Here is a 16,663-nt window from a genome sequence, read left to right as displayed (position 1 = left end):
GTTTGTTTTTTTGATGTTGAGTTGTATGAGATATTTATATATTTTGGATATCAACCCCTTATTGGATATATTATTTGCAAATATCTTTTACCATTCAGTAGGTTGCTTTTTCATTTTGTTGATAGTTTCCTTCACTGTGCAAAAAGCTTTTTAGTTTGTTGTAGTCCCATTATAGCTGATTTGTAATAATACCACCATTCAGAAATGTATTACGTTAAAAGGAGGTAGTAATTGATTTTTCACCTTGTAGGAAAGAACACCAGAGAGGGATACCATGGGGCGAACAGTGAATGAAGGTAAGATTTACTTGTCTAAAGATGATAAATATCTTCAGTTATTCATTGGGAATGATTATCTTTTGGTAGATTGAATGTTTGGGAAAAAAAGCCTTTTTAAAAGTAAAGTTATAGAAGACGTTAGGTGCTTAGAATTGGAATTTTAGAACTGAATAGCTATTAAAGGTAATCTTGTAAGGTAATCTTGTCTTCCCTTCTTAGTTTTATAAATGAGAAAGCTGACACTGAGGGAGGTTAAGTGAACAGGTCATATAACAATCTGTGACAGCCAAAATCACAGTCCAGATTTTCTTACTCTAATATGGGTGATTTAAAAAATGCTTCATCCTGTTCTGCTCTAGTGAGAAGTTTGCTCACTGTCCCATGAATATGCCACACTCATTTGCACTCTCTGTTTTGAGTTGTATTTTCTTTCCCGTTAATACATTCTTCATACCTTTGTTGTTCTAAATCCTGTTCTTCCTTCAAGACCCAGTTTTAAGTCTTCTGTCTCTCATGACTTTTTCTCTGGCTGCATGCTGAATGTTGTGCTCTGCTATTTCCATTTTTGTCAAGTGTATTAGTTTAGTATAGTCTCTGTACCTAGATTCTTAGCTTCCCTAGAGCAGGAACCAGGCCTTTATAATTTCACTTTCTTTCCTATTAGAAAATCTTACTGTAGAACTATTTAGTAAATATAAATGTGTACTGTCTTCATACTAGCCAAATTATTTAAATAGAGAGCAGCCCATACATCCCTTTCAAGTGTTCACGTATCTTGAAGAGTCACTCAGTCATAACCAGAAAGTGGATCTGTTACCTTAAATGGTATACCTGGCATCATTCATAGATTCTTTTTTAAGAAGCTTGTCACTTGACAATTCAAGCATCAGTAAGGGTAAAACAGCAATAGATGGAAACACATCAAGTGTGGTTAAATTCGTTAGTTCATAATGATACTAAAAAACAAAACAAAATTTATTTGTCATCTGTGGAGAATGGTAGGGCTACAACTCTTTTTTTTTTTTAAAGTTTTAAAATTTTTTGGCCGCACGGCATGTGGGATCTTAGTTCGCCAACCAGGATCGAATCCATGCCCCCTATATTAGAAGCACAGAGTCTTAACCACTGGACCGCCAGGGAAGTCCCACAGATACAATTCATTATCTTGAAAACTAGAAAATAAAGGAAAAGAACAAAGTGTTGATTGTGACTTCCCTTTGTGAGCTCTACCTCAAGGTAACTGAATGGTTGAAGAGGGGAGGTTTCTCTCTATAGAAGTTTTCTGGCTAATAAAGACAGGATGATAATTAGAATACCTCCATTTTTCAGCCACTAATGAACTAATGGATCTAGGCAATAATCATCCATGATGGCTCATATCACAAAAAGAGAGAGAACTAGGTATATTAGGAACCCCTTGTGAGAAGTACCTATGAAGTCATCTTCTCTCCTCCTCCCAAAAAAGCCAAACCTGAATCTGGTTAAGCTCTTCTGGCTCGAAATAGCAGTACGAATTTAGAGAAAATATAAGGACCAGAAGAACCCAGCATCATGAGGAAATAGTCAGCAAACTCCAGACTGGAAAAATCTGAACTGGTATCATCGGCAAAAAAATTGCTAGGGGAAGGGGGAAAAAGAAGGAGGAGGAGGAGGAGTCTATAGATCAAAAGAAATTTAAGAAATGTATCTGCCATTGCTCTGTATGGACTTTATTTGGGTCCTGATTGAAACAGACACATTTAAAATATTTAGGACAATGGGGAAAATGAGAATACTGACCACTTATTTGATAATATTAAAGAATTTTGGTTAATTTTTCAGCATAATAATAGTATTATGATTAATTTTTAAATGAGTCATTTAAGAAATATATACTGTAATAACTGTGGATGAAATACATCTTAGACTTGTTGAAGTCCCAAGGTCCAGTACTGTTTGAGTTCCTCAGCCTAGCACAGAGAAAAACTTTGCCTAGTCCATTGAATTACATTGTATTCTAGCTTCCCTTTTTTTTTTTTTTTTTTTTTTTTTGCGGTACGCGGGCCTCTCACTGTTGTGGCCTCTCCCGTTGTGGAGCACAGGCTCCGGACGCGCAGACTCAGCGGCCATGGCTCACGGGCCCAGCCGCTCTGCGGCATGTGGGATCTTCCCGGACCGGGGCATGAACCCGTGTCCCCTGCATCGGCAGGCGGACTCTCAACCACTGCGCCACCAGGGAAGCCCCCCTTTTGTTTTAAATTCTCAAAAGCATGCACTTTATTTCTGAGGCACATTAATCTGAACATTGTAAGGATCAACTCAGCTCATTTTGGTTTGTTCGTTCATTCATTTAACAAATGCTCAAGGGTGTTCTGTATGCCAGGTTCTTTTCTAGGCACTGAGGATACAGCAGTGAACAAAGGAGACAAAATAAAATTTAAAAATTCCTGATCTTTTGGAGCTTACGTTTGAGTGAGTGAAGTGAGACATACAATAAACAAACAAGCAAATTATAAGGTACATTATGGGCTTCCCTGGTGGCGCAGTGGTTGGGAGTCCGCCTGCCAATGCAGGGGACACGGGTTCGAGCCCAGCTCTGGGAAGATCCCACATGCCACGGAGAGGCAAAGCCCGTGTGCCACAGCTGCTGAGCCTGCACTCTAGAGCCCTCCAACCACAACTGCTGAGCCCACGTACCACAACTACTGAGGCCCATGTGCCTAGGGCCCGTGCTCCGCAGCAGGGGAGGCCACCACAGTGAGAGGCCCGCGCACCGCAACGAGGAGTGGTCCCCGCTCGCTGCAACTGGAGAGGAGCCTGCGCGCAGCAACAAAAGACCTAACTCAGCCAAAAATAAAAATAAATAGATAGATAAATAAATAAATAAAATTTAAGAAAAGGTACATTATATATTGGAAAGTGAAGTCCTATGCAGAAAATGAGGATATTAATTATAAAATTAAAACTGGCTTCTATTAGAAAATAGTTTTAGTTTATGGTTTTTATAAGTACTCTTTCAAACTGTTGCTCTAGCCTTCTGTTATTTCTCACTATTTTCTTTCTTTTTTTTTTAAGAGTCAATGGATGCAAAGAAGGAGAATCAAGAGAAAGCTCCTCAGTCAGGCACATCCTCTGTGCAAAACGGTAGGTCTTAAATTAGTTCAGTACAACATATTTTTCTTCCTCACTCAGTGTTGATATAAACTCCTCTCTTACTGCTTTTGATATAATCTCTGTATAGTAAGCTCCTGTAAATATAAAACCTAAGCAATAGGAAAGGTCAAAAAGATAGTATTTAATTCTGGAAATTTTACTTTGGTTTCACGGAGAGAGGGATTAAGTTAAAAGATAACCCTGTATTTCAGTGCAAATGTTGCCAAATTAAAGATATATAGTTATTAATTACCATGAATTACCAATTTAAAATAATTTGATTATTGATAAAAACGCTTCTAACACTAGAGTCAATGTGAAAGTCCTTTTTTGATGGTCAAAAGACAGTCCAGTGGATTAAAGCTTAGGCATTGAGGGGGGTCTGACAGACCTGTTCTAGAATCTTGGCCTCATTCTTTACTGGCCTTGTGACCTTGGGCAAATTACTCAACATTCTTAGTCTCCTTTTTCTCCTGTGTAGCACAGGGATAATACTACTTACCTCGTGGAACTATTAGAATGAAAGAAAATGAGTGTAAAGCACCTAATATAATGCCTAGGCTTATAGTAAATGTTCAGTAAATGTTAACTTTATTTATGAAGTCTGAGTTATTTTTTTTTTTTTTTTTTTGCGGTACACGGGCCTCTCACTGTTGTGGCCTCTCCTGTTGCGGGGCACATGCTCCGGACGTGCAGGCTCAGCGGCCATGGCTCACGGGCCCAGCCGCTCCGCGGCATGTGGGATCTTCCCGGACTGGGGCACGAACCCGTGTCCCCTGCATCGGCAGGCGGACTCTCAACCACTGCGCCACCAGGGAAGCCCGAAGTCTGAGTTATTAATTCATGTTTTAAGTTTTTTAATTGTGAACAGCATGTATATAGCACTACATCAGAGACTCAGGAGATAGAATCTGACCCATTGCACCTGCTCTTAAGGAAAATGAGAAAGTAAGTCATACATAGACAAAAGGCTGAATTAAAAAAAATACTACAGCAAACTTACTGTGTTTACCAGAGATTTCCAGGCAAACCTCTTGCCCCTTGTCTTTCTGTTGTACCTGCCCTGCCAGCCCTACTCTTGGAGTAAGTAGTTCACCCATGACTTTCTGTTCCTACAGGAAGATTGCCTATAGAGGTAATCCCCATGGAGTCATTCTTTCTCACTGTAGCTGTGTCCTCAGTGTTTCCTTAGCTCTCTTTCCCATTGGCCTTATTTTGTTCCTCAGGTCTTCCTTCCAACCCCCAAAACCCTCCAAAGGAAATGGAGGCCATTAGGTTAGAATGTTCTTCCTTATCCCTACAAATTCCTTTCCATTTTTTTTAATATAACAGTTTTATTGAGATATAATTCATATATCGTACAATCCACCCATTTCAAATATACAGTCAGTGGTTCTCATAGTACATTCCCAGAGTTATGTAACCATCACCATAATCAATTTTAGAACATTTTCATCACCCTAAAAAGAAATCCTGTACCCAACTAACAGCCACTCCCCATTTCCTCCCAGTGCCTCTCCCTAGGCAACCACTTATCTACTTTCTGTCTCTATAGATTTTCCTATTCTGGAAATTTCATGAAAATAAATTTGAAAAAATATATTCTTAAAGGTTGAAACTAATAACTTTTCAAAATTCTCAAACTCTCTGTTTGAGAAATTCTGATTAAAAATGATATTACTTAATCAAATTGACAGACATCTGCAGATATTTCTCAGGGCTGTCACTCTAACATCTCATTTCAGAAATCAGTGAGTGACTGCTGGAAGGTAAGCTCCAGGAGAGCCAGGATTTTTGTCTGTTTTATTAACTGCTGCATCTGCAGTACCTAGTACAGTGCCTGACACATACTAGTGACCTTCTATGGGAATCCATTGATGAATAAGACAGACATGATTCTTGCTGCCTTTGAGCTTAAGTAGACATTAAACAAATGCCCAGTTACAGTTGTGATAAATGCTATGAGGTATTGGGTGCTGATCATTCAGCTGAGAAGCTTCAAGCTCTAGATATTTTGCCCATTTTCTTTACATGGCCTCTGAACCCAAACCCAGCACTGGTAGAAGACATTATGATTCTGATTTACTCTGGAGAAGACGGGGGGGCCTCATAGATTATGTTCAGTTTGCTGAAAGGTGTTTGCCTTAATGTATGGACTAGAATAGAGTACAAATCAAACAAGAAGGACCATAGACGTGCAGGTAACAGTCAGATCACAAAGTTGTGTATGTACATCTGTCTCATGAACAGGCTTATCAGTTCCCAGCGCTCCTTTCTGAGAGAGGGTAAATCCACCCCCCACCCACCCCCGCCAAATCTGTCAGTGAGGATAAGATGCAGAGGCAGACGGGAACTTCATGCTTGTCTGTGACTTTGACTATTTTGGCTCCTGGTCAGCAATTCCAGCTGTGATATTGTAGATGTATCAAATCTAAATTAGTAAAGCCTTTTGCTATGTGTGTTTCCCCCATGTTATTGGCAGGCTCTCATCATATGGGCAACCAAGCTGAACGGTTCTGTGGACTAAAAATTTTTGCCTTATGAATAAAGAAAAAAATTAAGGCTCCAAAGGTTAAATTAACTAGCAGTGCAATAGAAAATAATCGTATTACGGAGCACTGGTATAAAGGATTTGCTAGTTCAAATTATAGCCCATTAAGATACAAATGGTAATAGAATATTTTAAAAATTGTGTTGGATAAAGTATTTTCCAATGTCATTGAAAATTTTTACAAATGTAACTGGTTTGTGGAAGAGTCTTAATTAAGTTTTTTGAGGTATAATTGTGAAATGGTTTTGATTTCTCAGTCATTATTTTCAACTTGTACTCCTTTCTTCCTGGTGTGGGGGCTCCTTAATGACATCCTAGTCAGATTTTTTCCCCCATTCATGTTTTGTTTTGTTCTTCTTTTGTAATGCTCTCCAAGGTCATATGGTGGTAGAGCTTCACTTAGAACCTTGGGTCTCTTGATTGTCAGGTTAGTGCTTAGGAGGTCACTGAAATAACTTGGTCAGTTAAATTTTGGAGCCACAGATCTCAGTTTTCACTTTTAATAAAGCTATCCAGTATTCTTAAGTTTAGGCACAACTATGACATTTAGTTTTAGAATAATAACATAAACCATTTATTGAGTTACTTGCATGTGTACTACTTCACTTACTTCTCAAAATACCTTATATCCTATGTATTACTTTCCTCATTTTATAGATGAAGGAACTGAGGCTGAGAAAGTGAAATGACTTGCTCAGGGTCACATAGCTAGTAAGAGGCAGAGTCTGACTGAAAGGCGGCAGGTTCAGCTCCAGAGCCTGTGTTCTTGACATTCTGCTGCATACCTTTCAGCACTGTGGTAGTGCTTGCTTTACATTATCTGGAAGAAGAATTAAACCCAGTATTTTTTTTTTTAGTGGAAAAATCTCTATAAGGGTATACAGTGTTACATATGACACGCTTAATACCATATATAATATGTGTACATACACATATAAATGCATACTTTCAGGTAACAGTGATATTCTGAAGCTGGCTCACATCAGCTTGGGAGAGCCAGTGGTACACATTTCTTCCCAACTTTGTAGTTGGTGACTTTACCTTGGCACCTTGCAATCAATCAGCCATGATGGTAGTATTTACACCACAGGAATCTGCAAACACTACCAGTCAGGCTTTTTGTTTGTTTGTATTTTCTGGAAAGTTGGCTGTTAAACATTTATTAGCAGTGTGTAAGTGGAACTGTTATATCCTTTGAAGGATATATAAGAGGCTAGTAACACAGATTCCCCTAGGGAGGGAACTGTCGGACCCAATATTTTTATAGTGAGGAAATTAGACAAGAGTATAGAAAAAACCTCATGGTTGATGAGAATTAAACTTTGTATGAATTAATAGTACCTTTAATACTGCTATCAAGTCTTTCAGTGTCTTGGCAGTGTGACTGGCACAGTGAATTGAAGTGTCCAGGCAAAGTATACTGCTTTCTGACCTTCTCTTCTAGCATTATAATATATCATGAAGACTAAATGAGAGAAAGGACAGCAAGAGTTTGTAAAAAATATAGATAATTACAACAATGCATATCAGTCATTGCACTGATGACTGGTTTCTGCTTTGTTCTGCTACCATATTCTTAACACCCTGGATGGGGATCTAATAGTCAATTGAGAAACAATGCTGTTTCTCAGAGTTTTTCTTTCCATAAAGTATTGCTTTATTTCTGCTATACCACACAACTAAACACCTTTAGATCCCTGTGAAAAACAAAGAAACGCCTTCACAGTAATGGGATGAAATGGTAAAAACACGTCTTGAGTAAATTTATATTTGAGACATATGAGTAGAATTTGCTATTACTCTATAAAAAGTCCTTTAGTTATTTCTAGAGTTCACATTTTCAGAATCACTGTGCTGCAGTCTTCATTTCATCAAGATGATCTGGATTGTAATTTATATCAGAGCTATTATTATCAAGAAGTTGTCTTATTTTTTATTTCCATGCTGGTAGTCAAATGTAGATCAGGAAATTTGAATCTGTTCTTTAAGAAGTATTTCTTTGAAGAGGTATGGAACTAAAACCCATTTTATTCCTGAAAGTTAGTATACATATTATATGTATTAATGGGAATTCCCTGCTGGTCCAGTGGTTAAGACTCGGCATGTTCACTGCCGTGGGCCCAGGTTCGATTCCTGGTCGGGGAACTAAGATCCCACAAGCTGCATGGCACGGCCAAAAAAAGGAAACAACAAAACTATTTTTGCGTGTTTTTTTCCAGATGATTTTCACTGGGAAAATTACTTGAAAGAGACTGGATCTTTAAGTGCTCCTTCGGAGTGTTTCAGACAGGTATGCCAAAATTCTGTAGATGTCCTGTTGTATATATTGATGTAAACTATTAACTTGTTGAGGGGTGCCTGTGTGATTGTTAGGTTCTAGTAGTGTGAGGAGATAGTGGGATTGTGGTAGTGCTGCTTAAGAACCAGATGGTCTCTTTGCATCCATTCATTAAGAATTTACTTTATGTCAGATCTGGAGAGAAAGACAGACATGTAAATAATTAATTATGAAAAGTGTGGTAACTATACTGGGAGGGCTTACAGAAGAGGTGGCTATCTGAGGTGGTTGGGATGAGGGGAGGGATATTCCAGGCAGAGAGAACATCCAAAGCAAAGGCACATGGGTGTAAAAGAACCTGAGTGTTAAGGGATGGGATGGGATGGCTGAAGCACAAAGTGGGTAGAAGTGATAGTATGGGAATGAGATTAAGGTGCAGTGGCTTTTAACCTGTACTGAGGAGTTGGACTTTATGTTAGGCAGTGGTGAGCTGCCGTTCGGCTTATTTTAAGGGGAATGGCCTAATCATATTCTTATTTTAGAAAGCCACTCAGGATGCATTTTTGAGGCTGTATTTGGGTTGCCTGGAAGTGGGCAGATGAGTAAGACCAGCAGTGGGCAGCCAAGTCAGGCTGCATGTCAAGCCAAGGAGAGGGTTTGGAGAAGATCTTTTTCTTAACCCTTATAACTCTTACTTTGTTCACCAACTGTTGTGACTGTTACTTAAAACGTTCCTCGCGTATTCTGGTACATAACTGACCATTTGATTTTCTTACAGTTGATGCGTTTTAACAGAATTTTACTTATATGTGTGCATATATATAGTCCAAGATTCCACCAGCTAATGACTTCAAAGTTGGTATGAAATTGGAAGCCCATGACCCTCGCAATATGACTTCAATATGTATCGCCACAGTCGTTGGAATTACTGGTGCCAGGCTACGTTTAAGACTGGACGGTAGTGACAACAGAAATGATTTTTGGCGGCTTGTTGATTCTCCGGACATACAGCCTGTTGGGACATGTGAAAAGGAGGGGGACTTACTTCAGCCTCCACTGGGTAAGGATAAACAGTTTTTAAAATAACATATTCTTGTTAATGTAATATTCAATAGAAATAATTTTAACTGGCCTTTTAAAAATCTCTTCTTCTGGGCATTCTTACAAATAGATAGTCAGGTGGTTACTGTGGAGAATGTATGAGAAAGTAACTCAGTACCATATGTTATAGAGTTTCACCTAAGTACATATTTGGCATTTGTGTGCTAAAGGTTCCCCACTCCAGAGCAAGACTCATTCTGCCTTAAAACTTGAAATGTCAAAAACAGCTCTACTGGATTACTCATGCAGATTCAGAAACCCTTCTGGGGGAGAAGTTTGTAGCATTTGATATGAGTCACTTCCTCCCTCAATATTGTCTAATGAGCCATTCATCATTTTTGGTATGGGGATGAGCATAGCAGAAGGGTATGATTTTACATCAGGACTCCAGTTTCAGACTTGGGAATTTCATTACACCTATGTGGGAAGAAGTCACGGTGAGAGGGGTAGGAGTCAGTACCTATAGATCTTTGAAAAGGAGGAGATGGATGGAACTCTTCAGCAAAGGTTTTTAATACAAAGCTCTCAATTTTGACCAAGTTTTTAAAAGGTAAGAAGTGTGTGACACTAATTTTGTGCAAAAATTTTCTCTTTTAAAGAGTACCATGGTATTCTGTAGAATGTAAGGATTTAGTTTATTCTACATTCTGAGTGAATGGTGGGTATTGGTTTTTGTTTCTTCTTTACAATGCTAAAAATGAAAATTCTCTATTATAAAGCACAGTGAGAGAATGGATTTTTTTGTCTCCTACTAGTGAAAAGTTCCCTGAGAACCAAAAATGTAAGATAATAATAACTACTCTTTTAGCAATATCTTTTTATACTGTCCTTGCTGTAATTGTTACTTATTCCTAATTTGGTTTAAAATATTTGAAAAAACTAATCAGAGATGTGTGATTCCAAGAAGATGGTTTAGGGTGTATGTATTTTATGCTTTTCCCCTTTTCTTTCTTCATATCATTCACATTTTTCATTGTTTATTTTTATAGTATTTCTTAAATCATACAGAATTCTGTAAGAGACATAATATAAACCTGAGGCTTAGTGCTTCTCTGTTTGGATTTTATTTCTCTGTTTACAACATGATACTATGTGTTTGTATTTTGTTTAAAGGAAACATAGCTATTGTGATTGTCAGCATTTCAAACACATAACCAAGTTTATAATCATTCTTTTTTCAAATTACTTTTAGAGTTTATTAATTAAAAATATGAAATACATAGCAATACATGCTGATTAGTGTGTATTTTGACAACACATAATAAAAAAATACAGTTTTTGCCAATTTGCTCATCAGGCGCTTTTGAATAGTTTCCATTTTAATATAACACAACTTATTTCATTTTCCTTTTTAAAAGGTTTATTTAAACCTTAAAGGTTATTATTTAAAAGGGTTTTTTTTGTTTTTTTTTTGGCTGCGTTGGGTCTTTGTTGCTGCGCACGGGCTTTCTCTAGTTGTGGCGAGCGGGGGCTACTCTTCGTTGTGGTGCATGGGCTTCTCATTGCAGTGGCGTCTCTTGTTGTGGAGCACAGGCCCTAGGCACCCAGGCTTCAGTAGTTGCAGCACGCAGGCTCAGTAGTTGCGGCACACAGGCCCTAGAGTGCGTGGGCTCAGTAGTTGCAGTGCATGGGCTCTAGGGCATGCAGGCTTCCGTAGTTGTGGCGTGTGGGCTCAGTAGTTGTGGCACACAGGCTTAGTTGCTCCGTGACATGTGGGATCTTCCTGGACCAGGGATCGAACCCATGTCCTCTGCATTGGCAGGCGCATTCTTAACCACTGCGCCACCAGGGAAGTCCCTAAAAGGTTTTTTTTAAAGTTTCAACATACATGGAGAAAAGTGTACAGCTTATAAATGAGCACACTTGTATAACCAACACCCAAATCAAGAAATAGAACATTGTCAGCACCCTAGAAGCCCCATTCCTGCTGATCCCCAGTCATATCCTCCTCCTTCCCAAAGGTAACTACTGTCCAGACTTCCTAATATCATGGATTAGTTTTATCTGTGTTTGAATTTTTAACATGCACTTTGATCTTTTTTGACCTTTTAATCTATGTTTGACTTTAGGCAATTAAAGAATTAAGAAAAATGCTAAATTAAAAAAGAAAATCGTGGTACATCATGTAATAGGATAAGATGGGGGTTAAGAGAAAGGCATAAGGACCAGAGAATGATTCTTAAGCACTATTCTAACCACAGTGTGGAGAATCCATGCTGTGGATAACTATTTATTAGATATCACTAATAATACTGATTTATTTTAAGAGAGTGTGTAACAACCCTCCCCCATTTTTCCCTAGCAACAATTATTTTCCTAGTCAGATTAAGGGTGTTTTGGTACATGATTATTATAGGATGACTTTCTGTCTGAAATTCCTTGCGTATTTTATCCTATTGATGGACCCATTGCCAATGTGATTCATGTGCCTCCCTATCTTAATGCATGTATTCATCAGGGATGCATGCCAAGTTCTCACCAATTCTGGCATCAAGGGAGGCAAGTGTTGCATGTAACAGATTGCCCCCAGAAAATACTAAAACTAGCAGATCGTTGCTCCCCGCTGCACATGCCAGATGCTGTGATATTCACCATTAATTGATGAGATCTCTAGAGAAGACACCTGTTGAGTCTATTTTGATAGTACCTGATACAAGTTCTAAGATAAGATCATTTAGTGTGAGCAAAGATTACTGACGTGAGAGCTGTCTTTTTTCCCAATATAATGTATGAAAAATTTCAAACCTACAAAAAAGGTGAAAGAATTTTACAGTGAACACCCACATACCCACTACCTAGGCTCTACCGGTTATCATTTTACTATACTTGCTTTATCACTTATCTGTCCATCTGTCCTCCTGTCGATTCATCAGTCCATCATATTTTTAAATGCACTTCAGGATAAGTTATTGACATCAGTGCATTTCTCCTAAATACGTTTGCATGCATATCATTAACTAGAGTTCACTGTTTATTTACAGGTTTTTTCCTTTTGAGGCGAAATTTACATATGGTGAAATGCACCATCATAAGTGTACATTTGCTGAGTTTGACAGAAAACTGTCTTTTGGAAAGGAAATAAGGCAGGGGCTCTGAGGAAAAGGAGGGACTGGAAGTCTTTTGCAGCCTTTTTACCCTGCGTGTGTGGTTGTTGGTGGGGAATGGAAGCTCTCCTGGGCTCTGGCTTGGATTTCTCCTAGTAGTATGGCCCATTCCCAACATATATGTGTATGTTGGTGAACCCTAGCTAGTGGCTTCTTTAAGATGAGAATTTCTACCCCCACTGTAGCATTCTTGTTTAATAGTACAATGGATACAGTAGCACTGATTGGAGGGTGCACCAGCTCCTCTTGCCCATTTCCTGAGTTCCTCAATAAGAAAGTCATTCTCTGGAGGAGAATGGTAAATGAAACATTTTTTTTAATACCAACTTGCTGTAATATCACAGGGAGGCTTTTTAAAATTGATTTCTGCTTTATTTTATAAAATAGGGTACCAGATGAACACATCATCTTGGCCAATGTTCCTCTTGAGAACACTGAGTGGATCTGAAATGGCACCTGCAGCATTCTTTAAGAAGGTGAGAAAGATGTTATGAAAAGCTTCCATCAACTGGGCTGTGGTTTTATTGTTTCAGTGGGTGCTTAAATGCTTTGTCTTCTCTGATATGGAAAGCAAAAATGCTTTTAAAATTACTTGATTGGCAAGTGTATTAGTCTGCTCGGGCTGCTGTAGCAAAGTACCACAGACTGGGTGGCTTAAATTACTGATATTTATTTTTTCACATTTCTGGAGGCAAGAAGTCCAAGATCAAAGTGTCATCAGGGTTGGTTTCTGGTGAGGCCTCTCTTCTCAGCTTATCGTCTTTTCGCTCTGTCCTCACATGGCCTCTTCTCTGTGCATGCATGGAAGAGAGGGATCTTTGGTTTCCCTTTCTCTAGAAAAGACACTAGTCCTATGGGCTTAGGGCCCCACCGTTAGGACCTCACTTAACCTTTATTACCTCCTTAAATGTCCTGTTTCTAAATATAGTCACATTGGGAGTTAGGGCTTCAAATTATGAATTTTGGGAAGATGTAACTCAGTCCATAACAGTGGCTTGAACAGAAATTTATTTTCTCACAGCTCTGGAGGCTAGAAGTTGAGATCAAGGTGTCAGCAGGCTTGGTTTCTTTTGAGGCCCCTCTCCTTGGTTTATAGATAGCTGACTTCTCCTCTTTGGGAGGAAAAGATACATGACCTATGTATCTGCATCCTAACTTCCTCCTCTTATGAGGACATTGGTCATATTGGATTAGGGCCCACCATAATGGCCTTATTTTAACTTAATTATCTCTTTAAAGACCCTATCTCCAAATACAATCACATTCTGAGGTACTGGGGTTAGGACTTAAACATATGAATTTTGGTTGGGTGGGCAGTGAGACACAGAGACACAATTCAGCCCGTAACAGCAAGTCATAAAAAAAAGGCTCAGTTTTATTCATCCAGTAGTCAAAATGAATTAGTACCTTCTTTCTTGACCTCAGATACAAAATGGGGTACTCTACTGGAAGCAAATGTTTGTTATTATTTTTTATGTACCTTCGGAAGTGAAGCTTCGCCTCAGTTTGCTATGTTACTCGTCTCTTTGATATTGGAGAAAATGATGGGACAAAAAAACTACTTGAAAGTTACTTGGAGAGATTTGGTTGCAGAAGTAAAAGAATGTTATAAACAGTCATCAGAAAGAATTTGTTATAAGGAAATACTTGTTATGTAACAAAGAGAGAAAATTCCAAAAATAGTTCATGCTCTTGAGAAAATGTTGAAAGAGTACACTGTGTTAAGAAACAATGAATGAAAGCCAAGTTTTAGTTAAATTGTGGGTCAAAATATTTCTTTCTCACTCTCTGTCCTCATTGTTTTCTCAGTCACTTAAATTTTATTACAGCCATTCATATCAGGAATGGTAAACATTGATTGTAGGTTTTAAAAACTTTTCAAGAAGATTAAAGATATAAAGATGTGCAGTGTCAATTGACATGATTCCTGCATTGCAAAGAAAAAATCTTTGAGTATAGCTTTGAGCAGCATGAATGCTGTAAGTGGGCTTGCCCTACCAGCAAGGGGCACAGGTGAATGCAATCCCTTTGGGCATTGTGTAAAGCATATGTGAGGATAGCTAACAACAAAAGAGATGTTTAGTAGTAGTCTTTATTAAATACTTATTAGCTTAGGCTGTGGCTTTAGAAAAGCCACTGGATCTATTTTACTTATTAAGTTGCTTTATCAGCTAGTCACATGCCGCATGTCACATTATGTTTTTCATTTTTAAAATTATAAAAGTAATTCATCTTTGTGTGGGGGAAAAAATCAAACTATATACTTAACTAAAGTGAAAAATGAGTGTCCATTTATCCCGTCCATTCCTCCATTCTACTGTTCTCTCCAAAATGTTCTTCTTGACCCTTATTCACATTCACAAACATATATGGGCTTTTATTTCTTAAACATAAATTGGAATATATTTTGTGATTTAGTTTTTTCCCTAAAATATGGATTTTTTGAAATTTCCATTTCGTTTCATATATATTTTAGGTTGTATTGTACTCTTCTGTGGTATGGATTACCTTAAGTGGTTTAGCCTCTCCCTAAGGATTGATGTTTAGGTTGTCTCCATATTCTTGCTTAAATCATCTACAGTGGACACTCTTATAGAATGTTCTATAGTTCATATAGAACTTTTTATATAAGTGTAAATGCCTACATTCTTAGAATTCCTGGTTCAAAGGGAATGTATGCTTTAAGTGTTGAAATATACTGTTAAATTGCACCTTAAAAGGGTGTTCCAAACTATGCTCCAGTATTAGTGTATAGATATATTCGTATTCCCACACCTTTACTAGCAATGAATATTATCTATCTTTTAAAATTTTGTGAATCTTTTTTTGGAGGTGGGAATGGTAATGGTATCCCATTGTAATTTGCATTGAAGTGATTACCAGTGAAATTGAACTTTTAAAATGTGTTTAATGGCCTTTTATTTTTCTGTGAATCGCCTGATTATAGCCTTTGCCTTTTTTCTACTGGATTTGTTTTCTTACTCTTACTGATTTGTGGGGTGCTCTTTTCAGCCAAGGTTGGAACTTGGCCAGGAGCCATCTTAAATCCTCACTCCTCCTTGACCCTGGCCTCTGGATAGCCAGTTAATTAGGAAGGCCCACCTACTTAGCTTGCTAATTATTTCTTTGTTGTGTCTCTTCTTTCTAACCTTAATACCACTGCCCCTTGTGCAGGCTTTCCTCTTGCCTAGACTGTTCAACTAGCCTTATAACTGCCTATAATTGTCACCCTTAAACACAACTGCTAGAAATATCTGATACAGAAGCCATATCATCACATCATTCCATACTTAAAACTCCTTTGAAGTTCCCATTTGCATTCAGGATGAAGTATAAGTTTGTTAATATGGCCTTTAAGGTGCTCTGTGATCTGCTTTACAGTTGCCACTTCTTGCTTTGGATTTTATGTTCTAAATTGCTTATAATAGCCTGTCCATACCATATTCCTTTTTTTAGGCTGATTATCTCTGGTTAATTCCTATTTTTATTTTAAGATTCATTTCAGGCATTAAATCCCCCAGGATACCTTCCCTATTTTTGCCTCTGTATTCTTATACTTCTGTAGCACCTTGTGCATATGTCAGTCATTTTTAAAAATTTATTTATTTATTTATTTATTTATTTATGGCTGTGTTGGGTCTTCATTGCTGCATGTGGGCCTTTCTCTAGTTGCGTCGAGCAGAGGCTACTCTTCATTGCGGTGCACGGGCTTCTCATGGCGGTGGCTTTTCTTGTTGTGGAGCACGGGCTCTAGGTGCACGGGCTTCAGTAGTTGTGGCTCGCGGGCTCTAGAGCACAGGCTCAGTAGTTGTGGCGCATGGGCTTAGTTGCACCACAGCATGTGGAGTCTTCCCGGACCAGGGCTTGAACCTGTGTCCCCTGCATTGGCAGGCGGATTCTGTCTTGTTTTGTTTTGTTTTGTTTTGTTTTGTTTGTGATATGCGGGCCTCTCACTGTTGTGGCCTCTCCCGTTGCGGAGCACAGGCTCCAGACGCACAGGCTCAGTGGCCATGGCTCACGGGCCCAGCCGCTCCACGGCATGTGGGATCTTCCCGGACCGGGGCACGAACCCGTGTCCCCTGCATCGGCAGGTGGACTCTCAACCACTGCGCCACCAGGGAAGCCCGGCAAGCGGATTCTTAACCACTGCGCCACCAGAGAAGTCCCCCATATGTCAGTCTTTATGGTTATTGGATTATATTATTATTTTCACTGTCTC

General features: G+C 38.7%; 1 protein-coding gene across 1 annotated transcript in view; it reads left to right on the top strand.

Annotated features, from left to right (window-relative positions):
- Window positions 1-274: 274 nt before the first annotated feature.
- Window positions 275-16,663, top strand: part of SCML2 (Scm polycomb group protein like 2) — a gene marked incomplete at its 5' end in the record, with an annotated part of 87,844 nt that continues 71,455 nt past the window's right edge. Inside the window, 5 exons of the mRNA XM_079727242.1 lie at window positions 275-296; window positions 3,333-3,401; window positions 8,181-8,251; window positions 9,065-9,299; window positions 12,832-12,920. Coding sequence (XP_079583368.1) covers window positions 275-296; window positions 3,333-3,401; window positions 8,181-8,251; window positions 9,065-9,299; window positions 12,832-12,920 — 486 coding nt within the window. The remainder of the gene's footprint in view (window positions 297-3,332; window positions 3,402-8,180; window positions 8,252-9,064; window positions 9,300-12,831; window positions 12,921-16,663) is intronic.

Source organism: Hyperoodon ampullatus (assembly GCF_949752795.1).
Source record: "Hyperoodon ampullatus genome assembly, chromosome: X".
Lineage (NCBI taxonomy): Eukaryota > Metazoa > Chordata > Mammalia > Artiodactyla > Ziphiidae > Hyperoodon > Hyperoodon ampullatus.
Note: the sequence above shows the minus strand (reverse complement) of the source record. Positions and strands in the feature narration are given on the sequence as shown.